Source organism: Bubalus kerabau, chromosome 1, assembly GCF_029407905.1.
Source record: "Bubalus kerabau isolate K-KA32 ecotype Philippines breed swamp buffalo chromosome 1, PCC_UOA_SB_1v2, whole genome shotgun sequence".
NCBI lineage: Eukaryota > Metazoa > Chordata > Mammalia > Artiodactyla > Bovidae > Bubalus > Bubalus kerabau.
In genome coordinates, this window is record NC_073624.1 from 191700941 (window position 1) to 191725934 (window position 24994).

The 24994-nt window shown below is 42.3% G+C and overlaps 1 protein-coding gene across 9 annotated transcripts in view; it reads right to left on the bottom strand.

The window, feature by feature from the left end:
* CDC42SE2 (CDC42 small effector 2) overlaps positions 1–24994 on the bottom strand; it is a 118392-nt gene that overhangs the window by 5551 nt on the left and 87847 nt on the right. For all 9 annotated transcript variants that reach the window (XM_055548224.1, XM_055548235.1, XM_055548244.1 and 6 more), the window contains one exon: positions 6265–6366. In XM_055548224.1, the coding sequence (XP_055404199.1) occupies positions 6265–6366 (102 nt within the window). The remainder of the gene's footprint in view (positions 1–6264; positions 6367–24994) is intronic.

The window sequence follows — 24994 nt, forward strand, 5'->3', positions numbered from 1 at the left end:
TCAACAAACAGAAGTCCAGGACCTGATGGCTTCACAAATTACATCACATGTTGAGAAAAGAGTTAACACCTATCCTTTTGAAACTCCTTCCAAAAGAATGAAGAGGAAGAAATACTCCCAAGGTCATTTTATGAGGCCAACTTCACCCTAATACCAAAACCAGACAAAGATACCACACACAAAGGAAAGAAAATTACAGGCCAATATCACTGATGAACACAGATGCAAAAATACTCCAACTGTATATTAAAAGGATCATACACCATGATCAAGTGACATTAATCCCAGGGTTATAAGAATTTTTAAATATCTGTAAATCTACGTCACAATCCATTGTCACATTTATTCAACATAGTTTCAGAAGTCCTAGCCATGACAGAGAAGAAAAAGAAATAAAAGGAATCCAAAGTGGAAAACAAGTAAGACTGTCACTGTTTGCAGATGACATGATACATGATACACAGAAAATCCTAAACATGCCACCAGGAAACTACTAGAGCTCATCAATGAATTCAGTACAGTTGCAGGGCACAAAATTAGCACACAGCAGTCTTTTTCATTCCCATACGCTAAAAACGAAGACCAAAAAGAGAAATTAAGGAAAGAATCCCATTTATCATCACATCAAAAACAATAAAAAAAAACACAGGAATAAGTCTACCTAAGGATAAAAAAGACTTCTACTCTGAAAACTATAACATGTTGATGAAAGAAATCAGAGATGACACAGATAGCAGGCTATATATACCATGTTCTTGGTAGACTCAGCACTGTCAAAATGAGAGTACTACCCAAGGCAATCTACATATTCAATTCCATTCCTATTAAATTAGCAGTGTCATTTTTCACAGAACTAGAACATCAGCCCTGGGATTTCTTTGGAAGGAATGATGCTAAAGCTGAAACTCCAGGACTTTGGCCACCTGATGCGAAGAGCTGACTCATTGGAAAAGACTCTGATGCTGGGAGGGGTTGGGGGCAGGAGGAGAAGGGGACGACAGAGGATCAGATGGTTGGATGGCATCACTGACTCAATGGACGTGAGTCTGAGCGAACTCCGGGAGTTGGTGATGGACAGGGAGCCCTGGCGTGCTGCGATTCATGGGGTCACAAAGAGTCGGACACGATTGAGCGACTGAACTGAACTGAGAACAAAGTTATTAAATTTATATGGATACAGGAAAGACCCAAAATAGCCAAAGCAATCCTGAGAAAGAAAATCAAAGCTGGAAGAAACAGGTTCCCTGACTTCAGACTATACTATATAGCAACAGTAATCAAAGAAGTATGGTACTGGCACAGAAACACAGATCAGTGGAACAGGATAAAAAGCAAGAAATAAATTCACCCTTCAACGGCCACCTAATCCATCACAAAAGGAGGCAAAAGTATACACTGGAGAAAAGACAGTCTCTTTTCAGTGGTGCTGGGAAAACTGGACAGCTATATAAAAGAATGAAATTAGAACATTCCCTCAGAGAAGGCAATGGCACCCCACTCCAGTACTCTTGCCTGGAAAATCCCATGGACGGAGGAGCCTAGTAGGCTGCAGTCCATGGGTCGTGAAGAGTCGGACACGACTGAGCGACTTCACTTTCACTTTCATGCATTGGAGGAGGAAATAGCAACCTGCTCCAGTGTTCTTGCCTGGAGAATCTCAGGCACGGGGAGCCTGGTGGGCTGCCGTCTATGGGGTCGCACAGAGTCGGACACGACTGAAGCGAATTAGTAGTAGTAGAACACTCCCTAACACCGTTCACAAAAAAAAACTGGAAATGGGTCAAAGGCTTAAACGTAATGAGGCCAAACACTATAAAAGTCTTAGAAGAAAAGATAGAGCACTGACATAAATTGCAGCAGGATCTTTTTGAATCCACCTTCTAAAGAAAAAAATTGAATGGTACCTAACTAAACTCAAAAACTTCTACACAGCAAAGGAAACCATAAACAAAATGAAAAGACAACCCACAGAATGGGAGAAAGTATTTGTAAATGTGGCAACCAACAAGGGATTAATTTCCAAAATATACAAACAGCTCATGTAGTTGTATGTCAAAAAAAAAAAAAAAAAAAACACCCAATCAAAAAGTGGGCAGAAGATATAAATACATTTTTCCAAAGAAGACACACAGATGGCCAAAAAGCACATTTAAAGGTGCTCAACACTGCTAATTATCAGAGAAATGCAAATCAAAACTACAATGAGGTGTCACTTCACAAGGGTCAGAACGGCCATCATTAGAGAACGTCTTCAAACAATAAATGCTGGGAAGGGAGTGGGGCTAAAGGGAGCCCTCCTACTGTTCATGGGAATGTAAACTGGCACAGTCACTACAGAGAACAGCATGCAGGTTCCTTAAAAACTAAGAGAACTGCTATCTGACCCAGCAATCCCACTCCTGGCTGGGCATATATCCCAAGAAAACTAATACAAAAGGATACATGCACCCCTCTGTTCACAGCAGCAGTATTTACAACAGCCAAGACAGGGAAGCGACCTGAGAGTCCACTGACAGAGGAGTGGATAACGAGTACGTGGTAGACATAGACAATGGATTTTTATTATTCAGCCATTTCATAGAATAAAAATGCCATCTGCAGAAACATGGATGGACTTAGACATTGTCATACTGAGCAAAATAAGACAGACAAGTATATGATATCTCTTATATGCAGAGTCTTTAAAAAAAAATGGTACAAATGAACTTATGTACAAAACAAAGAGTCATAGGTGTGGAAGACAATACTATGGTTACCCAGGGGAAAGGGGGTGAGAAGGATAAACTGGGAGGTTGGGACTATATAAAAATAGATAACTATTAAAAATAAGGACTGATAATGGCCTATATGGGAAAAGAATCTAAAAAAGAGCAGATATGTGTATAACTTATTCATTCTGCTGTATGCCTGAAACTAGTACAATGTTAATCAATTATATTCCAATAAAATAATTTGAATAATGAAATAGTGCCATTCACAGTACAATGAATGGACCTAGAGATTATCATACTTAGTGAAGTCAATCAGAGACAAATATTATCCCTCATGTGGAATCTAATGTAAAAAAATGAACTTATTTATAAAACAGAAAGATTGACAGATATCAAAAACAAACTAATGGTTCCCAAAGGGGAAACACAGGAGGAACGGATAGATCACATACACTAGTCTATTTAAGACAGATAACCAACAAGGACCGACTGTATAGCACAGGGAAGTCCACTCAATATTCCACGATAATCTATATGAGGAAAGAATGTAAAAAAGAACATATGCATAAGTGAGTCACCTCGTCCTACACCTGAAACTAACAGAATATTGTAAATCAACTATACTCCAAAAATAGAATCCAAAGACTTCACCTGTAATCCCGATTTATTCATTAACACCGTAACTCTGGATGCACTGTTTATCTTCTGTGATTATCAGGTTTCCTACTTGCAGAGTGATTAAAGATGATAATCTCTCCTAACCATCTTACAGGGCTACTTTCTAGTGAGATATAAAAATGCTGGGAATGGGGAGGGAGGAGGGTTCAGGATGGGGAACACATGTATACCTGTGGCGGATTCATTTTGATATTTGGCAAAACTAATACAATTATGTAAAGTTTAAAAATAAAATAAAATTTAAAAAATAAATAAATAAATAAAAAATAAAAATGCTGGGGCATCTTCCTTTTTATTCCGGCTGTGCTGTGTGGCATGTGGAATCGTAATTCCCGAGCAGGGATGAAACCCATGACCCCTGGCAGCGGCAGAGTGGAGTCTTAACCACTGGACCACCAGGGAAGTCCCAGTGGGGTATTTTCTGACTTTACCAAAGGCACAAGTTTATCTGCAAACTCTAAAGTGTTCTTAGTATATCCTGTCTTCGTTTGTATCGATCAGAAGCATTTTGGAAACAGAGAATGAGAATCACGCTAGATTGCTCGAAGCAGGAGGAGTAGGAGGTGATGGCCTAACAGATTCAGAGTGAGGAGGTTTAAATACATTCTAAGTGAAAATAATAACAAGACATAAAATGCATAGCTTATTTGGGTCCAATATGTTTATGGCGAGAACACGTGATTGGGTCTTAAATGGGTAGTTTTCACTCATTTACTGAAAAATTCACTTATGTGGAACTAAGTCCAGTGACACCAGATGAGTTACTGCAATATCTATATTCACATGACCAAACAACCAGTTTAGGTAAGAGTACCCTAAAAAAGAAACTAAAATCCACAGGTCTGTTTAAGCAAACCTGCTCCGCCTGAGGAGGCTATGGCCCACAGCCTATCCGTTCACTTTCTGCTCCCTTTTGGCAACACCAGGTTTTGTGGCAGAAAGTTGGATTTTACCATGGTGCCAAATAATTTCCTTCCTAACACAACATGTTATCCTAGACTTTATAGGTATCCTAGGCCTATTTACAACAACATCTTTATATATTTTTACACGGTACATTCATAATGCCATGCAGATTATAAGAAAGACAAATCTGTTTTTCTTCCAAAAGTTAATTCTTTAATTTCAAACAAGAATTTGGATTTCCAGTAAGTAACCCTCATCACTCCTGTGAAACGTCGGGCTGGATGAGTTACAAGCTGGAGTCAAGATTACCGGGAAAAATAGCAACAACCTCAGGTAAGTGGATGATACCACTCTAATGGCAGAAAGTGAAGAGGAACTAAAGAGCCTCTTGGTGCACGTGAAGAAGACTGAAAAAGCTGGCTTAAAACTCAATATAAAAAAAGTCAGATCATGGCATCCAGTCCCATCATTTCATGGCAAGTAGAAGGGGAAAACGTGGAAGCAGGGACAGGACAGATTTCCTCTTCTTGGGCTCTTCCGACTCTTGCGACCCCACAGATTGGAGCCCACTAGGCTCCTCTGTCCATTAGATGTCCCAGGCAAGAATACTGGAGTGGGTTACCATTTCCTTCTCCAGGGGAATATTCCTGACTCAGGGATCGAACCTGGGTATCCTTGTTGCAGGTGGATTCTTTATCAACTGAGCTACAAGGGAAGCTCTTTTTTGCCTACATAGTTAAATTTTTATGAACACAAGTAGGGAAGAAGACGTGTTGATGAGAAATAAATTAAAATTCATCAGCTATAATAAATTTGAAACCATTCATTCTATTTATCTTTGTCACAATGACCTTAATATTAACAACGGTCAGCAGTCCATTTGGTCTCATCATTCCACACTGATCCAGGAAACAAAGCTACTGAATTGTATTTTAACAGCAACCTGACGGCTGCCACGTTCCCACAAAAGCCGTTCAGTGTACTTTTCCTACAGACTTAAAACAAACAAGCTGTTTCCTTTCCAGGAAGCTACAAATGTCATCCCTTAGCCTACCCAGTAACTGCAGTGACAAACTTGTTTGCTGTATCCAGGATACCCATCTACCTATTTCACAAGTCTGTTCTCCTGTTCAGTTTTTTGTGAACAGTGTCCAGTCAGCACACAATGCAGCGTATCTGTATTTTGAAAGCCTTACTGACTCTGGTTCTAAACGCTTGAGGGAACATTCAGACACACGTGCGCACTTGAGATCTGGGGGGGGGAAGCGACTCTGGATACACAGTCATTTGCTTCAGGGCAAGGATGAGGCAGAGCCCGGGTAAAAACCCCCTCTACTGGTTTCTGTCACACTACTCTCTGTTTCTCTTAGATGCAAATTAGGCAGTAAGTGTTCAACTGAGTATATCTAAAGTCTCTTCTGAAGTTCTCTGAAACCTCTATAACAAAGAGCAAATATGTGCAAATTTTAATCCTCTGCTAAGTGCATGAGAACTTATGTTACAGTAATAAATTGCAAGCATTCTAACATCAGATAAAGGCTAATATTTTATAAAGGGGACAAATACATTTGCAAAGGCAACCCAACTGAACTTAAGAGAACAAAAAGGAGATTAAATATTACTAAAAAGCTGACCTCAAAGTTGCTGGGGGGGGGGGGGGGGGCTGGGGGGAATGGCAGCATGAGAATCCATGCGATAGTAACTTCCTTTCTGAACTCAAATCCTTTAAAAATTTTAATGCGGTTACTCAGAAGAAATGTAGCTACAAAGAGTTTAGTACAAACAGAAAAAAAACACATTGCTTCGCAAACTAAGTAAGAGATTTTTCCACTATTCATTTCTTCTCTTCATACTCACATTAACTGTGCGTACGAAATGTCTGCAGCTCAGTGGGCACAGCGCACTCGCCAGGCAGGTGCATCTGACCGCGCCCCAAGGCCCCACCCACTTGCTCCGCCCTCGTACTTACAGAGTTCATCCCACTGAACAGGTCACCTGACCCCACGTGAGCTGTGTGCACGAAGTTTGTGGGCTCTCCAATCATACTTCGGTCAATCCGCCGGCGCCTCTTCTAAAATATAAGGAATAATGTTCAGAAAATGGTCTTGTTAACAAAAATTAATTCTGGTAGATTTATACATTATGCACAAATGACTCTCTATGAAAAATGTTTTTGCCCAGGACAGGAAAATACCTAAATCTTGGTATCACCACAACCATCTCCTACAATGAACTCCCCCAGAGAAATATATGCACAAAAAAAAAAAAAAAAAATTGGTAAAGCAAAATAATATTTAGAATTTAAAATAGATTATTTGACCTAACTTTGGCCATCCATGTATTTGTATGATAACCATTTAAGTTGTATTCTTAAAAAAAAAGCTATGTAAAAGTATCATCTGTAACCATTGTTCATAACAAAGAAGACGGTATGACCTAAGTACTGAATTCTGTCTCATCATTAAACACTGATGCTATTCTGATGGTTATTACTTAGATTATAGCCAACTGCCCTTTCCTGCTGGAGTGCATCTGTCGGCTAGGGGTACCAGGGAGGTTGGGTTCTAGTCCAGTCACGGATTTCCGGTCTCTTCTGGCTCTAAGTTACAAAGCGCCTCCCCGTCACTTCTGACACCCGCGTCCAGCCCCCAGGACTGCAGCTGCAGGTCGCGGCAGCCGTTGCTCCACCGCACTCGAGACACTTCCTCACCCTGCTGCTGTGTTTAACTGAACCATCCAAGATTTTTCAAGAGATGAAGGTTATTTTAAATTAGACCCAAGTTTTCCATGATGCCTTAGATTCTGTGATCGATTGAAGAGGCCACGGGCACAGCTGCCTTAGTGTCCCAATGCCACCTCTGTGTAGCCCCATCTTCTTCCAACAGAATACTTCTCCTGAAAGCGCCACCTGATCAAAACCAAGGCAAGTTGCAAACTTGTGGAGCTAGGTCAGGCTGCCTCGGAGCCTAGTGTTTCATGTCGCCATCCCCTGAAATGTTGCTATGCACATGATAAACCCTAAAAACTTATCCAAGTGACAGCTCTCCAGGGTTAGAATGTGATTTTCTATAAAACCACAAAAGTGGCGTGTTCACACATTAATTTTAGACCTAAAATAGGTATTATTTTACTGTCTCTACCTTTTATTGCCACAGAATCCCAAAAGAAGTCTCAGAGTTCAACAGTGGCTCTGGACCATCTCCAGGTTCATTGATTCTCCCTTCCAGTATTCTGTATGGCATATGGGGATTCCTCTCTAGCTGAACACAAATTTTGCTACAGTGTACAAAAGTGTCTTCTATTATTTCTTTGATACTTCTCCTTATGTTCTTTGTTTGCAATTTCTAGAGCTTCTGTTATGTGGACATCTGAATGTGCTTGTGTGTCTAAGGAGGGTGGGGATGAGGAGGAAGGGAGAGAGTGTGTGTGTGACTTTCATCAGTTATTTGTTTCTTTTGTATGTTTCACTGAATTAGAAAACAACTCTACTTCATCCTCTCCAGGAATCCACGTGTTCTTGTAGGCCAGAGCGTAAATATTTTCAGCCTGCAGCCACACAGTCTACAAAGCTTTGACCTGCTGTTATCACAGCAGGTAAGGAGCTGGAGACAGTGAGGGAGCAAGTGAGAACAGCGCTGTTCCATTTAACTTTTAAGTGCAAAAAAGGGTGGCTCGCAAGTTCTGGTTTAGTGACCTTAGCCCTAGATCAGAGATTTTTTTCAGTGGTAGATATGTTATTATTTTATCCACTATAATTTTAGGGGGAAGTTCTTTGTTTGCAGTTATTTTCTGATCTGAGACTTTATATTACACAATTTCCCTTTTTCTCTCAAAAATGCCTGACTGAATAAATTAGAGTCTGTAACAACAGGTATTATAATCTATAACAACCTCAGAGCCAACTCACTGGAAAAGAAGCTGATACTAGAAAGACTGAGGGCAGGAGCAGAAGGGGGTGAGGGGGTAAGATGGTTGGATGACACCATCGACTCAACGCATATGAGTTTGATCAGAGGAGATAGTAACAGGGAAGCCTGACACGCTGCAGTCCACGGGGTCGCAGAGAGTCAGACACGACTGAACACCACCACCACCACCTAGAAGCAAGATATTCATTCCTTTACTTCTCCAAATTTAATTACTTCAAGCCCCTTTTTAAAGGGTTAAGATTCAATCCATCCTTGGGGCCCTGTCCCCTAGAGCTATACAAAGACTTCAGGTTAAAAGGCTTGGCAGCAAGCCAAGTATAAGGCTCTAGATCCTTTGTCTATGTCCTTCAACCTTCTATTTCTTGGCAAAACATACCACCTCCTGCTACCTTTATACAGGGCCACTTAAGGAACCTCACAGACTCCCCGAGCACAGGTCTGCCACCTGCAGCCCTCCTTCGATGCGGGAGGCCAAGTGCCACCAAGGCAGTCTCTTCCACCCCGGTTCCTATTCTGCCCCTAGACTCTGAGTTCGTCTATTTCTATCCACCAAATTCAACAAAGTTCCCTTCATACTCTTCTCATCTGAGATGTTACAGCACAAGTCCCTAAATGGTCCTTGAGAAGCAGTGCTCTCTCTTCTGGGATTAAGGAAGGGAAAAGGCAATACAAATACTAGTTTTGTGCCTACCTTTTCCTCGATAATACACTGCTACATTTCCACTAAACTTGTCTTATTAGAAACCCATGTTTCTCCAAGCACATCCAAATGCATCTGCACCAGAACAGGACATGAACTTTCTTGACACCTGATCAGGACAAACTGTTGGGGTTTCTTCCCCAGGATGCCTCTTGACTGACAGTAAAGGAGGAGGCTTCCAGGTTCTTGGCACACTCCAGACATAAGAAGAAAAGGGGAGATGTCTACAGATGGAGACAACGGTCAACAGTTATAGTCGCTGGACTCGTGGCATCTGTAGGACTGCGGACTTTGTGCAGACCAGCCTGAAGGGGCCACAGCTCCCAAGTACAGAGGGTGCCACCTGGCTCAGCCAGAGGGCCCTCTAAAGCAGGCAATGGGCTGGCCTATTGCAGAGAATAAGATCTACTTCCATATCATTCTTGCCCCATGAATACACAAGACTTCTAATAGTTCTGAATCCACATCATCTCCTTCAGAAAGGTGTGTCTGGGGCTTAGCAGGTGGCTACACCAGGCCCATGAATCCACATTATGTGAGTTATTCCAACAGCTGAATTATTGCAAGATGCAGGGAGAGAGGAGTCACCATGGTACACTGAGGCCACCAGCTATCTCACCCTGAAATGTTTCCTGAGAGATTAATGAACGGATGTGCTTGTAGGTCGATGTGCCTCTGAAGCAGGCATAGTAATATGCACTCATAAACAATAACAACAGGCATGCTGAATGAGAGAGGATGTTCAGGAGGCGACAGCTGAGCTGATTCAAAGGACAGGAAGACATCAACCTGCTTGCATCACAGTAATTATGTTGGGTGACTAATTCATCATCTGAAAATAATGACTACTTTTCAACTTGAACTTTATGGAGCTGAGCATCACACTTTTCCTTTAGACTTCACTTCATGACATCTAGTCTAACCTTGATTTTAGGGTAAAAAAGCAGAAGTTTCAGTCCTCCCTTCTTTAAGGCCAGAAGGAGCCCAGCTTGTTAAGCAGGGGAATGACATGATCAGAATGGTTCAAAAAGGCTATCCATGATCGCTCCAATGGAAAGCACGGTGGAGGGCACCAATGGAAAAGGTATTAGAATGATGCTGGTCAAAGGAGATTACTGAATTTCAACTACCAGTAGCAGAAATGGAAAGTTCAGGTTGAAGCTAAAATCAAAAACTGGATTTGAGAACTAGGGAAAGGCAAAAGTTATGAAAGATGAACAGATTTCAGACTGAATACAGGGTACATGATTTACTGGATTAGACAATACTGGGAGAGCCTTGCTGGAAGAGTCATACTGGAAGAAGATGAAAGATTCTGTTTAAGACACACTGAATTTGGGACTTAGCCAGTGGTCCAGTGGCTAAGACTCCGCACTCCCAGTGCAAGTGGCCTGGGTTCCATCCCTGGTCAGGGAACTAGATTCTACACGCCACAGCTAAGAGTCCCCATGACACAGTTAAAAATCGCGCACGCTGCAATGAAGACGGACAATCCCGCGTGCCAATACCAAGTCCCGAGGAGCCAAACAAATAAATGGAAAGAAAAAAAAAAAAGACACACCAAATCTAAGATAGCTATGAGACATTTAAGTGAGGCCTAGCAAATGATATTCAGCGTGCCTCATGTTCAAGGGCACTGAAAACACAGATACAGGATTCTGAGAAGCGCTAACTAGAGATGAGAAAGAGAGTCACCAGGATAAAGTGGTCTGAGTTAAGGAGACTTCCCAGGAAAAAAAGTGCACAGAAAAGCACTCCTCATAAGGCTGGATGAGGAAAATAAGCCAGTAAAGCAAGCCAAAAAGGAGCAGCCTGGAAGTCAGGGGCAAAGTCAGATGTGGGCTCTTCAAGTGTGAAGGGAGGGTTAGGTGACACGCTGCACAGCTGGAGGGAGCTCAGGTGAAGGGAAGCGCGTCCCCTGGACTCAGCGCCTGCTCGGCACGCTGGTGCCCCTGTGCCCGCAGTGACGGGGGCGCCAGCCATCAGGGCAGTGAGGGGAGGGGGCGGGGAAATGAGAGCTCCAACACAGAGGATGGGACAGAGTCTGGCCTCGAACGGGAGGAGACAGCTGTAGCTCAAGGGAGAAGAGGAAACCAGCAGACTGGATTTTTTCCCTTCAAGATGAGACAGACTTGATTATGCTTAGTTTCTGATGTGATAGATCCGAAAAGAAACAGAAGATAAAGAAAAACGAAGGGTTATCAATATTATAAGTGCTCCAGAGAAGGTAGGAAGGACGGGATCCAGACCCGGGCTGAGGTGTTCTTCACACTTCTGTTACTACTTTCTGAGTCAAAAACCTAGACTCTGAGTATAACTAAGTATTTTAAGATACAAAACTGAAATATTTTTCAGGCACAAGTCAGACATGTGAAGAACAGCCCACTTCTCTGGTGTGCTGTACCGAGAGCACAGGCCAGAGACAAGAACTGAATCGTGGGCAAACAGGGGAATTCCAGAGTCAGGCCTCTGCAAAGAAAAACAGGAAGCGCTGTGCTTCACTCATACGCACGAGCTGCTGTCAGTAGCAGTCGCAGTTTTTCCTGGAAACATACTTTATTCTTCTTTATTCCTTACAGGGAACTTTACTAAAACTGTCAACCTTCTGAATAATTCCTGCCACCCTTAAAATATTAACTGTTATTCTGCGTAAGGCCAAGGCCCAAAGGTTAAAACAAATGAGTGGCTGTATTACCCTGAAGGACTAGGGAACATGTCTCTTCCCATTCAATGTGTGTCCACTACGCGTCATTAGAACTTTTGAGGGCTTCCCTGGTGGCTCAGTTGATAAAAGAATCTGCTTTCAATGCAGGAGACCTGGGTTTGATCTCTAGTTGGAAAGATCCCCTGGAGAAAGGAATGACAGAATCCCACTCCAGTATTCTGTCTCTCCTGGAGAATCCCATGGACAGAGAGGCCTGGCGGGCTACAGTCCACGGGGTCACAAGAGTCAGACACGACTTAGCGACTAAACCACCACCACCACCACCGTTAAATATTTAAGTCCTAGAGACTAAATCTTAGATACTAAACACTTGTTCAATGAAATGTTGATATCCAGAATTTGTTTTTATTTATCCAGAAGGGGTGGGGGCAGGCGCTCTTCCTTCCCTTATTAGTTTTTAAAAAGATATGCTAATGCATTTTGTTTTCCTCCTAGTCTACAACTTACATAAAAACTTATGCACTGAGTACTAGCAAAAATGGTTATGTCACAAATATGAATAAGAAACATTTACTTTCATGTCTGATTTTCATTAGAACATAATCTTATCTGTACTCTTTCTGAGGCCTTACAATTCTAAAATGCACTATGTACTTCCTGTCTTCCTCTCTTAACTCTAACAGATATATATATATTTAGGAGATATATTTGAAGTTTTTAAAAAATACACTGTGGAGCTACCACATCAACATACGGCGAACTGCAATACCCATTTAGTCTAAAACGCTGCTATCTATATGCATTATTCATGCGCTCCCATCACATGTTCCTTCTTTGAAAATAAAAATTACTAGGCCAATACAAAAGTAAAAATCTGGAACATAAAATTCAGACAAAGGATCATGCTGAGACTACGTTTCCAAAGGATCTCCTCTCTGCTCTCCCACTCGTCTCTGATGTGCGCTCCGTCCCTCTGCGCCTGCGTGCCCTGTGCGCACGGCCTTATCCAGGGTGTCCTAGGGTCCCCTTTCCCCTCCTCCCCCATGTCTTCACCTTATTAACTACGCTGATGACTCGTGAGTCTACTTTCTCTTCTCTGAGCATTAGACACACATTCAACTGCTTACTGGACACGTCCGTGTGAATGCTGACAGGATACTCAAACTTCCTATGTTCACAAAGTGTAAAGCGTTAGTCACTCAGTGGTGTCCGACTCTTTGCGACCCATGGACTGTAGCCCGCCAGGCTCCTCTGTCCATGGGATTCTCCAGGCAAGAATACTGGAGTTGGTTGCCATGCCCTCCTCCCGGGGATCTGTCCCAGGATCGAACCTGGGTCTCCTGCATTAGCAGGCAGGTTCTTTGCCGCCTGAGAGGCCAGGGAATCCCACTTGTGACGGTGGTTTAGTCACTAGCTCGTGTCCGATTCTTGTGCCGCCATGGACTGCAGCCCGCGAGGCTCCTCTGTCTGTGGGATTCCCCAGGCGAGGATGCTGGAGGGGGCCACCATCTCCTCTGTGTCCACAAGTGAGCGTGTAACCTCACTTCTGCAGCCTGGTCCTCCTTTCCATGCCCCCTGGGGTGGGCAACGCTCCTAGCAGTACTTCAAGCCGGGGCTGAGGGCGCTGCTCCGCTCCTCCTCTTCCTCACAGTGTCACGTCACAGCATCCTGGGGACTCGATTCTATTCCACCCTCCTCTCTCCACCCCACGGCACTGCTACAGCCTGCCTTCAGCCCCACCGCCTTCCACCTACTTCGCTGTAGTCGCTGCCTAACTGATTTGCTAGAGCTTCACAGCCTCCCTTCCCTGCCTGATACTCCTTGCCCTGTGTTTAGATCTACCTTTCCAAGTACAAAACTGATGTCACGTACCACTTTAAAATCCCTCAATGGCTTTCCAAAACCTGCAGGCTAAATTTAAACTCTCGAAGCCTATGAAACCCTGTTCTCTCTCCAGCCTCATCTATCAACGTTTTCTTGCATTCTAAGCTTCGGTCTGCTGCTCGAAGTTCCTTAAATATGCTATGATCAAACTTTCTCACTTCTCTGCCCTCGATCTGAAGGAACCTTCCTACTGCTCCGTGGCTAACTCGGGCACCTCTTCTCTATACCCTTGCTCTGAGGTTCCACGCTCCTCCTTTCTGTACTCACAGAACCTTGTGTTCACCTCCACCAAAGTAAAATTTGCATCTCACACCAAATTTAAAAGGTCCGCTGCTTCGCACATGTGCTCCTCACGGAGAGGGCATGTAAAACGTCAGCCCACCAAGGGCCAGTGCCATACACCGCACAGAGCAACTCATCAACACACGTTTTCTGAATGAATACTTTTATGAATATACAAACGTCACAGTCACGTGGTTTTTCAGGCCTAACTTTTGGAGTAATATAAATGCCCCACCTCCCTTACATTTCTATGTGCATGCGTGCATGATAAGTTGCTTTGGTCGTGTCCAATTCTTTGCAGCCCCACAGACTGTAGCCTGCCAGGCTCCTCTGTCCATGGGATTCTTCAGACAAGGATACTGGAGTGGGTGGCCATGCCCTCCTCCAGGGGTTCTTCCCGACTCAGGGATCAGACCTGCTTCTCTTACAGCTCCTGCATTGGCAGGTGGATCCTTTACCATTAGCGCCACAGGGAAGCCCATATTGATCAAATATAGCTTCCAGGAAGTGATTACTGACTCACTTAAAAGTCCCTCTAAGACTCTTCTCTGGACAGCTTCATGCACAAACACATGCCACCGAGGAGCAGTTTAAGGCCAGGTTCCAGAGGCAACGTGAGGCCCAAGGTAAAAGCACAGGTGGAGCAGCCTCAGGCCCTTCAGGAAATGCACACGAAGTATGAAGGGAGAACACAAGAGCCTGCCAGCTGCAGCAGGGGGAAAGGTTCGTACTCTCAGGCTCTAAGATAGCAATCACTTACGCCAACGTGGACTGAGTATTTGGAAGGCTAAAAGACAAAGATATACTACTGACTTAACTTTGTGACCTGGAGAGAGAAAGCTGAGAGAGAAGTATCATCAAACCCCCTACCTGTGAATGTATCAAGTAACTCATGATTCCCAGACTGTGTCGAGCAGTCGGCAAACATCCAGGGGCCCCATGGGATGTCTTCAGTGTGAGGGGAGCACAATGATACTTAATATATGTACAACGCTGTGTGAACTAGTCCAAGATGACTCAAAATTCCAGTCTTAGAGCACACACTTTTTACAGTGACATATATTTGCAAAGCAGAGTGTTCAGCAGCTGCTATGCAAGAAGTCCAGTACTGCACAGAAGTAGGTACGGAGCTGGAGAAGACGCTGGTGGTGTTCCGTCTGAGCCCAGAGTTTGAAGAGCTCTATAAAGCCACACAGGCACACACATAAGTAATCATGGTTATTTGGGAAGGAAGTAAGAATTTATTTTCTTCCTATGTATGTGTGTAACTTTTCAAGTGACAGCTCAGTTTTTAGAACATAAATACTAAGTTGTTTCAGTTCAGTTCAGTTCGGTCACTCAGTCGTGTCCGACTCTTTGCGACCCCATGAATCGCAGCACGCCGGGCCTCCCTGTCCATCACCATCTCCCGGAGTTCACTCAGACTCAAGCTGTTTAGACCAAACCTAATAAATAAATCTGTGAGGTATTTCTCTTGCCTTGCGAACACCATGAAAAAATTACTGAAGTGTTAAGAGAAACAAAAACAAAAGTTTGGGAGCCCCTGAAATAAGCTAAGTTAATCTTCTGAAATATCGACAGTGTCGCTAGGCACTGGGCATTTCTAAAACAAACAGCCACTTTTCCTGTGATGCCACGGACAGCCCATGACAGTCCATGATCCCCTAAGTACATGAGCTGCTTTCAAACCACATCCTACTATGCATCCAGTCTATACGACGGGGAGAAAATGACTAACGAAAGCTACACAAAAAGCTGTAACACAAAAAGAGATTTGATATTTTTTATAGTAAAGGAAAAGGATTTTACTAGTGGGTCTCACACAAAAATCAAAGCAACAATTATGGCTTAACATCAACAAACTATGTGAAATGCCCTCTCCCAACCCCTGCTGTGTGGCACTGCCTGAGACTCAGCTCCAACATGACCTTCTGAGATGAGGCTGCTGGGCGTTCCTTGGTCCAAGCACTTAGAGCACAAGGCTCATTATTTCAATTTTAATGCTTAAAAATACTGCTTATAATTTATCTGCCCACAGCTGGACTTTCCTACCATGCTAAAAGTTCTTTGACCACAGCTGTGCCTGACACATTGGACAATGGCTGCTGAATAAAAGGATTTTAAATAAACAATGTCAGCTCAGTTCTCTAAAAACTGTTTGTCTTATCCAATAGTATGACCAAATATTTCTCAAGGACCTACCACATATGGAAGATGTTAAAAAAAAAAAAAAGATGAAAATTCTAGTGGATTTGTATTTCCACACAAGTAAATTACTTATCTGTTTTGTTGGGTTTTTCGCTTTTGCGTCACAATACTGCTATCTCCCAGAGAGTAGCTGCACCGTCTTTACTGTCTCAGCTTTTATGCTGGCTGTTAATAGGAAAGCAAGCTTTACTGTGCCTCAGAATCTCTGTGGGGGCTTGTTAGAACACAGGCTGCTCACCTCTCCTTGCAGAATTTCAGATTCACCAAGTTTGGGGCAGGTCCAGGAACGTTCAAGGCTAACAGTGATGCTGATGGCTCAGTGGTTTACAAATACTGACTCTGAAGATTTACAGCTGAGTGTTTTAAAACAATGGGCAATTCTTAAGAGTATTACTATATGCCAGGCATATTTCTAAGCACTTTAAATACAGGAACTCATCTGATAATACCTTGAAAAGCAGTATGCTACATTTTAACACTCCTTCAAATCCAAGAAACTCTGGCAAACTCTCACTTGGACTCTCGGCCAGTGGTCACGTTCCCACCTTATATTCACATTAGTTAACCTCTCTAACTCTTAAACACTATTTTAAAGTTTGTGTGTGTATGTTTAAATTATTTGGAAAGCCATTGGGTTGAATGGTTTCTCTCATTAAAAACAACAACCTAGCCACCAAAGAATGTGTTTTAATCCATAGTTTTCATCAAAAAGAAGAGCCTATTCACTGCAGCAAACAAAGAAAGGCTTCTGAACCTGCGAACTCCAAAGGGCTCAGGGCACAGGCAGCAGTCAGGCATGCCCCTCTCCCGAGTCTTTCCGAGGAGAGGTCTATTTGCATACTTTAAAAGCTGCTACCTGAGGGTCAAGCTTCTAATTTAGCACACACAGACAGACTAAGATACTGCTCAGAAACGAGGCCAGTGGGCACCATCTCCACTTTCCTCTTGCCTGTTCCAGGTCCCCTAGTGTCTCCCAGGGGACACACTTTTTGATTGCCTCGCTGTGGTGGCCAGCTGGGCTCCAGGTCATGGGTCCCGGAACATAAAAGCAATCGACTAATTCTTTCCTAGCTATCACCGCAACGCCTCAGTGCATAGGGAACAGACAGAGATACCTAGCTCCCCGCTTTTCTGTGAAAGGGGTCTACTTGCGTAGCTCAGAGATGCTGCCTGAGCATCTGACTTCCAGTCGGCCTGCATCCAGGTGACTGCAAGGTGCTGCCTGAGATCCTCCCCTCTGAGCACTGACAGGTTTTGGCACACCCTCAGCAACAAAGAATGTGGCTGTGGACAATCACTAGGTTTGAGAGCCAACCAAGAACTTGGACCAGGCTGAAGATAATGTTCAACCCCTGCACGTGGCCAGCACATCACACCTGGAAGAGGCGGCGTATTAACACACAGAAGAAACCAACAGAGAGTGTCCAGGAAAATGAAGAAACGTGGCCCCAAAAAAGAACAAAATAAAGCCTGAAAACAGACCTTCACAAAATGGAGATAAGTGACTTACCTGATAATGAATTCAAAATGAAAGTCATAAAGATGCTGACTGACACCATGAGGGCAATACCGGAAAAGAGTGAGAATTTTAACAGCAACAGAAAATGTAAGTACCAAACAGAAATCACAAAGCTGAAAGAACACAATTACTAAATTGAAAAATTCAACAGAAGGGTTCAGCAAAAGACAAGCTCATGTGAAAGAACGGATCAGCAAACTCAAAGACAGTGCAGTGGAATTTGACAGGAGAAAAAAATAAACAAAAGTGAAGACAGATTAATGAACAAGAGACAAAATCTAGCAGACCAATGTGTACGTTATATGGTGCCAGAAGAAGACAGAGAGTCAAAGGCAGAAAGCTTATCTGAAGAATACTGGCTGAAACATCTACAACCTTGGTGAAAGAGACAGATGTCCAGATGCAGGAAACCCAGAGAGCTGCAAATAAATTAATATAAAAAGACCCACACTGAGATACATTACAGTTAAACTGCCAAACCTGAAAGACATACAGGTACACACACAAGGAGTAAGAACCCCCCCAAAAAATTATCTTTAAAAAGCAACTTGTTACATATAAAGTAATCCTCCACCCCTTATAGAAATGTTGGAGAATTGAGTGGGAAGGTATATTTTAGGTGTTAAAAGAAAAAAAACAAAAAACCGTTAACCAAGACTATTCTACCAGCAAGCCTGTCCTTCAGAAGTGGAAGAGACAAAGAATTTTACAGACAAGCAAAAGTTGCAGAAATTCATCATCATCAGAATAGACAAAAAGAAGTTACAGGGAGTTGTTAAAGCTGAAACAAAAGAATGATAGGTACTAACAGAAAAGCATATTAATGTGTAATTATCACTGATAAAGGTAAATACACAATTAATGATGGTGGATAAACCAATAATTTATACTTATAAATACATATAAATCTAGCATAGATATTAGAAGACAAAATTAATAAAAAGAACCAGAACTATCATTTTTAAAACATTATGCAAGGTAAAAAATATGTAAATAATGACATCAAAAATATAAAATGGGAAGAATAAAAATATTAAGCTTTAGGATGCATTCAGTCTAAAGTTGCCACCTGCTTAAAACAGACTGTGATATATGAAAGATGCCTTACATAAGCCTCAACATAACCACAAACCAAAAACAAAACCCTACAATGGATATACACAAGAGAGATAGAATGAATCTATACCACAGCACTATAAAAAAAATAATCAAATCACAAAGGAAGAGAAACAGAAACAGAAGAAACAAGAGTTATAAAACAACCAGAAAAGAACAAAATGGTAATACTAAGTTCATGCCTATAATTACTTTAAATGTAAATGAACTAAACATTCCTGTCAACAGACACAGAGTAGCTGAATAAAATAGAAACCACAAGACTCAGCTATATACGAACAACAAGAGCACTTCAGCTTTAAGGATACAGAGGGAAAGTGAGAAGAGAAAAAGGTATTTTGTTCAAATAAAAACCAAAAGAAAGCAGGGATAGGTGTGCTTACATCAAACAAAACAGGTAAGATTGTAATAAGAGACAAAGAAGGTCATTAAAAGGAGTCACTCCAGCAAGAGGACACAATACTTGTAAATATTTATGCACCAAACATGGAAGCACCTAACATATATAAAGCTAGTATTACAGACCTGAAGGAGAAACAGCAATTCAATAATAGCAGGAGACTTCAATAACCCACGTTCAAATATAGATAGATCATCTAGGCAGAAAACCAACCAGGAAACACTGGGCTTAATGACCCTTCAGATCCGATGGACTCCACAGACATTCTCAGAACATGCTACAGAACACTTCATGCAACAGTAACAGAATACATATTCTTCTCAAGTACACATGATCAGTCTACAGGATACATCATATGTTAAGTCGCAGTTCAAGTATTAATAAATTAAAAAGACTGAGGTCATATCAAGCATTTTTATCTGACCATGAAAATATGAAATGAGAAATCAATTACAAGAAAAAAAGTGGAAAACTCACTTAACATACTACTGACAAACCAATAGGTCACAGAAAAAATTAAGAGAGAAATCAAGGGCCTTACCAGGCGGTGCCTGCCAACGCAGGTGACACAGGCTGGATCCTGGTCCCGGCAGACCCCACACGGTGCAAGGCAACGGAACCCACGCACCACAACCACCAAAGCCCAGGCACCTGGAGCTGGTGCGCCACGAGAGAAGCCGCCACAATGAGAGGCCTGCTCACCACAACCAGAAAAAGCCCACGCGCAGCAAGGAAAGTCCAGCAAAGTCAAAAACAAAATACATTTTTCAAAAACTTTTCCAAGGGAAATCAAAAAACATTTTGAGACAAAAATGGATATATTACATACCAATCTTCTGGGATGCAGCAAAAGCAGGACTAAGAAAAAAGTTCACAGAAACAACTATGTTAACAACATCAGAACTCAAATAAACAGTCTAACTTTATACCTCAAGTCGCTCAGTCCTGTCCCACTCTTTGAGACCCCATGAAATACACAGTCCATGGAATTCTCCAGGTCAGAATACTGGAGCGGGTAGCCGTTCCCTTCTCCAGGGGATCTTCCCAACCCAGGGATCGAACCCAGGTCTCCTGTACTGCAGGTGGATTCTTTACCAGCTGAGCCACTTCCCTGGTAGCTCAGATGGAAAAGAAACTGCCTGCCAATTTAGGAGACCAGGGTTCAATCCCTGAGTTGGGAAGATCCCCTGGAGAAGAGAATGGAACCCATTCCAGTATTCCTGCCTAGAGAATTCCATGGACAGAGGAGCCTGGTGGGCTACAGTCCATGAGGTCTCAAAGAGTCGGACACAACTGAGCAACTAACACACACACACATACCTCAAGTAGTTAGAGAAAGAATAAAGCCCAAAGTTAGGAGAAGGAAGAAAATGAGAGGAAATAAATGAAAAATAAAAAGGCAATAGAAAAGATTAGCAAAACAAAGAGCTACTTTTGAAAATAGGGAAGAAACTCTTTAAACTTACCAAAAATAGAATTAAGTTACAAAAGAGGAGACATTACAACTGAAACCATAGAAATACAAAGAATCACAAAGATTACTAAGAACAATTTCATGCCAAAAAACTGGACAACCCAGAAGAAATTAGTAACTTCCTGCTACCGCTACTGCTGCTGCTAAGTCGCTTCAGTCGTGTCCGACTCTGTGCGACCCCAGAGACGGCAGCCCACCAGGCTCCCCCGTCCCTGGGATTCTCCAGGCAAGAACACTGGAGTGGGTTGCCATTTCCTTCTCCAATGTATGAAAGTGAAAAGTGAAAGTGAAATCGCTCAGTCGTGTCCGACCCTCAGCAACCCCATAGACTGCAGCCTACCAGGCTCCTCCATCCATGGGATTTTCCAGGCAAGGGTACTGGAGTGGGGTGCCATCGCCTTCTCCAGATATTATATACAGAAAACCCTAAAGACTCCACCAAAGAACTGATAGAACTCATAAGCAAATTATGAACGGGGTAACGGAACAATGGAAAAGATAGTCTCTTCAATAAATGGTGCTGGGAAAACTGAACAGCCACATACAAAAGAATCCAACTGGACCAATACCTTACACTACATCCAAAAATCTATTCAAGATGGAGTAAATACTTGAATGCAAGACCTGAAAACATAAAACTCTAGAAGAAACCAGGAATAAGTTCCTTGACATCACTCCTGGCAATGATTTTTTTTTTAATTTGGTACCAAAAAATGAAATTTTGGAAATTTTTGGTACCAATGGAATTTTATTCAGTCATAAAACAAAAGATGGAAACACTGCCACTCATAACAACACTGATGAAACTGGAGGCCATGATGCTAAGTGAAATTAAGTTAGAAATAAAAAATGAGTACTGTGCAATCTCACTGCTATCTGAATTCTGGAAAAAAAAAAAAACAAAAACTAATGCAGAAACAGAGAACAGACCAGTGGTGGCCAGAGGCAGGAGGTTAGAGCCGGGGTGGGGGTGGAGTGGCAGAAATGGGTTAAAGGGGCCAAAAGGTACAACTCCCAGTTGTAAGTTCTGGGGATATAAAGTACAGCACAGGGACTATAATTAGCAATACTGTCTTGTATATTTGACTGTTGCTAAGAATAAATCTTAAAAGTTGTCATAAAAAGTAAAAAGAATTTATATGAGGTGCTGAGTGTCAACTGGATTTACTGTGGTAAGCATCTCACAATATATTCACGTACCAAATCATTCTGTTGTGCACTTTAAACAAACACAATGCTACATGTTAATCACTTCAGTAAAACTGGAATGTGGGGACCTTGTCCTATTACAGATCGGAAGTAGTGAAATAAACTTTAGCTCCATCGCCCTCATATGACCTACTTCTCACCATTTTCATTCCTTACCTCTGGACTCTACCAAGATTTCTACAAACACACCACAAGTGTGAGTCACGGTTTTATTCCAGTAATGACTGGGTAAGTCTTAAGCATACCAAGATAATTACAGAGTTCATATATCTATTTACAAGTATCAGTGATGATGTGAGTTACTAAACTCACTATCTCCTATCTGTGTCCACGAACTCCAAGTTCATGCCAAGTCTGATGAACACGGGAGGCAATATATAAAACACATTATCTTATACTCTACAAATAGTGAGCAAAATACATTGTAACAGAGGAAGAAAACTCAAAAACCATTAGATACAATAGAGTAACTGTGGGGAAAAGATAGCATTACCATGACTTTAAAATATACAAAAATAAATGATTGACAGAGGATTTTATTACCTATTAATATTTGATGAGCTCTGATAGAGTGTTCAAAATGACATATAGTGGTTATGATTTGGGGGAGAGGATGAAAACCATGTGAATAAACTGCTTGATATAGGCCTCTACCTTACTTTTTGCTCATTATATCAAGTTTACTTAATAGGGCACAGAAGCCAAAAGATAACTGAAGTAACTGCTTACAGACCTTAGCTTAACTAGAATCCTGATGGTGTACATAACCAGCATGGAATATAGCCTTCTTTTACTTTTTCACTTTGGTGACTGCAGCCATGAAAACAGAAGAGGGCTGCCCCTTGGAAGAAAAATTATGACAAACCTAGAACGCATATTAAAAAGCAGAGATACCTTTGCCAACAAAGGTGAGTATCATCAAAGTTATGGTGTTCCCAGCGGTCATGGATGGATGTGAGATTTCGACCATAAAGAAGGCTGAGCGTCAAAAAACTGATGCTTTCGACTTGTGTTGAAAGGTGTTGGAAAGTCCTTTGGACAGCAAAGAGACTAAACTAATCAATCCTAAAGGAAAACAACCCTGAGTATTCATACTGAAGCTGAACCTCCAATACTTAGGCCACATGATGTGAAAAGCCAACTCACTGGAAAAGACCCTGCTGCTGAGCAAGACTGAAGGCAGGAGGAGAAGGGGACGACAGAGGATGAGATGGTTGGATGGCATCACTGACATAAGGACATGAGCTTGAGCAAACTCTGGGACATGGTGAAGGACAGGAAAGCTTGGCATGCTGCAGCTCATGGGGTCAGGAAGAGTCGGACACAACTTAGAACTGAACAACAATTCTATCAATGTTTACTTCAGCATTTGCTAAAGATGCTCAAGTTTTTGACATTCAAAACTGTTGTTTCTTAAAGCTGTTTGTATAATTCTCATATCCTTAGTTTTTAATTTATTTTACTGATTTGGATTAACTTCTCAGTTTATTTTTTACACCTAAACAATAGCTTAGGGTATTCTAGAGCTACAATGATTAAATTTTTTAACTGTTCTTAAAGGATTTGAAGCAGCTTTGTAACATTTTTGGCTTCCCTTGTGGCTCAGTTGGTAAAGAATCTGCCTGCAATGTGGGAGACCTGGGTTGGGAAGATTCCCTGGAGAAGGGAAAGGCTACACACTCCAGTGCTCCGCCCTGGAGAATTCCATGGACTGTATAGTCCGTGGGGTTGCAAAGTGTCAGACATGACTGAGCAACTTTCACTTTCACTATAACATTTTACCAGAGGTCTGTTCAGTTCAGTCGCTCAGTCGTGTCCGACTCTTTGTGACTCCATGAATCGCAGCACGCCAGGCCTCCCTGTCCATCACCAACTCCCGGAGTTCACTCAGACTCACGTCCATTGAGTCAGTGATGCCATCCAGCCATCTTATCCTCTGTTGTCCCCTTCTCCTCCTGCCCTCAATCTTTCCCAGCATCAGGGTCTTTTCCAATAAGTCAGCTCTTCGCATTAGGTGGCCAAAGTATTGGAATTTCAGCTTCAGGATCAGTGCTTCCAATGAACACCCAGGACTGAGCTCCCTTAGGATGGACTGGTCGGATCTCCTTGCAGTCCAAGGGACTCTAAAGAGTCTTCTCCAGCACCACAGTTCAAAAACATCAATTCTTCAGCGCTCAGCTTTCTTCACAGTCCAACTCTCACATCCATACATGACCACAGGAAAAACCATAGCCTTGACTAGACGGACCTTTGTTGCCAAAGTAATGTCTCTGCTTTTCAATATGCTATCTAGGTTGGTCATAACTTTCCTTCCAAGGAGTAAGCGTCTTTTAATTTCATGGCTGCAGTCACCATCTGCAGTGATTTTGGAGCCCAGAAAAATAGTCAGCCACTGTTTCCACTGTTTCTCCATCTACTTCCCATAAAGTGATGGGACCAGATGCCTTGATCTTAGATTTCTGAATGTTGAGTTTTAGGCCAACTCTTCCACTCTCCTCTTTCACTTTCATCAAGAGGCTCTTTAGTTCTTCTTCACTTTCTGCCATAAGGGTGGTGTCATCCGCATATCTATCTGAGGTTATCAATATTTCTCCTGGCAATCTTGATTCCAGCTTGTGCTTCCTCATGCTTCCAGCCTAGCATTTCTCATGATGTACTCTGCATAGAAGTTAAATAAGCAGGGTGACAACATACAGCCTTGATGTACTCCTTTTCCTATTTGGAACCAGTCCGTTGTTCCATGGCCAGTTCTAACTGTTGCTTCCTGACCTGCATACAGGTTTCTCAAGAGGCAGGTCAGGTGGTCTGGTATGCCCATGTCTTTCAGAATTTTCCACAGTTTATTGTGATCCACACAGTCAAAGGCTTTGGCATAATCAATAAAGCAGAAATAGATGTTTTTCTGGAACTCTCTTGCTTTTTCGATGATCCAGCGGATGTTGGCAATTTGATCTCTGGTTCCTCTGCCTTTTCTAAAATCAGCATGAACATCTGGAAGTTCACGGTTCATGTATTGCTGAAGCCTGGCTTGGAGAATTTTGAGCATTACTTTAGCGTGTGAGATGAGTGCAATTGTGCAGTAGTTTGAGCATTCTCTGGCATTGCCTTTCTTTGGGACTGGAATGAAAACTGACCTTTTCCAGTCCTGTGGCCACTGCTGAGTTTTCCAGATTTGCTGGCATATTGAGTGCAGCACTTTCACAGCGTCATCTTTCAGGATTTGAAATAGCTCAACTGGAATTCCATCACCTCCACTAGCTTTGTTCCTAGTGATGCTTCCTAAGGCCCACTTGACTTCACATTCCAGGATGTC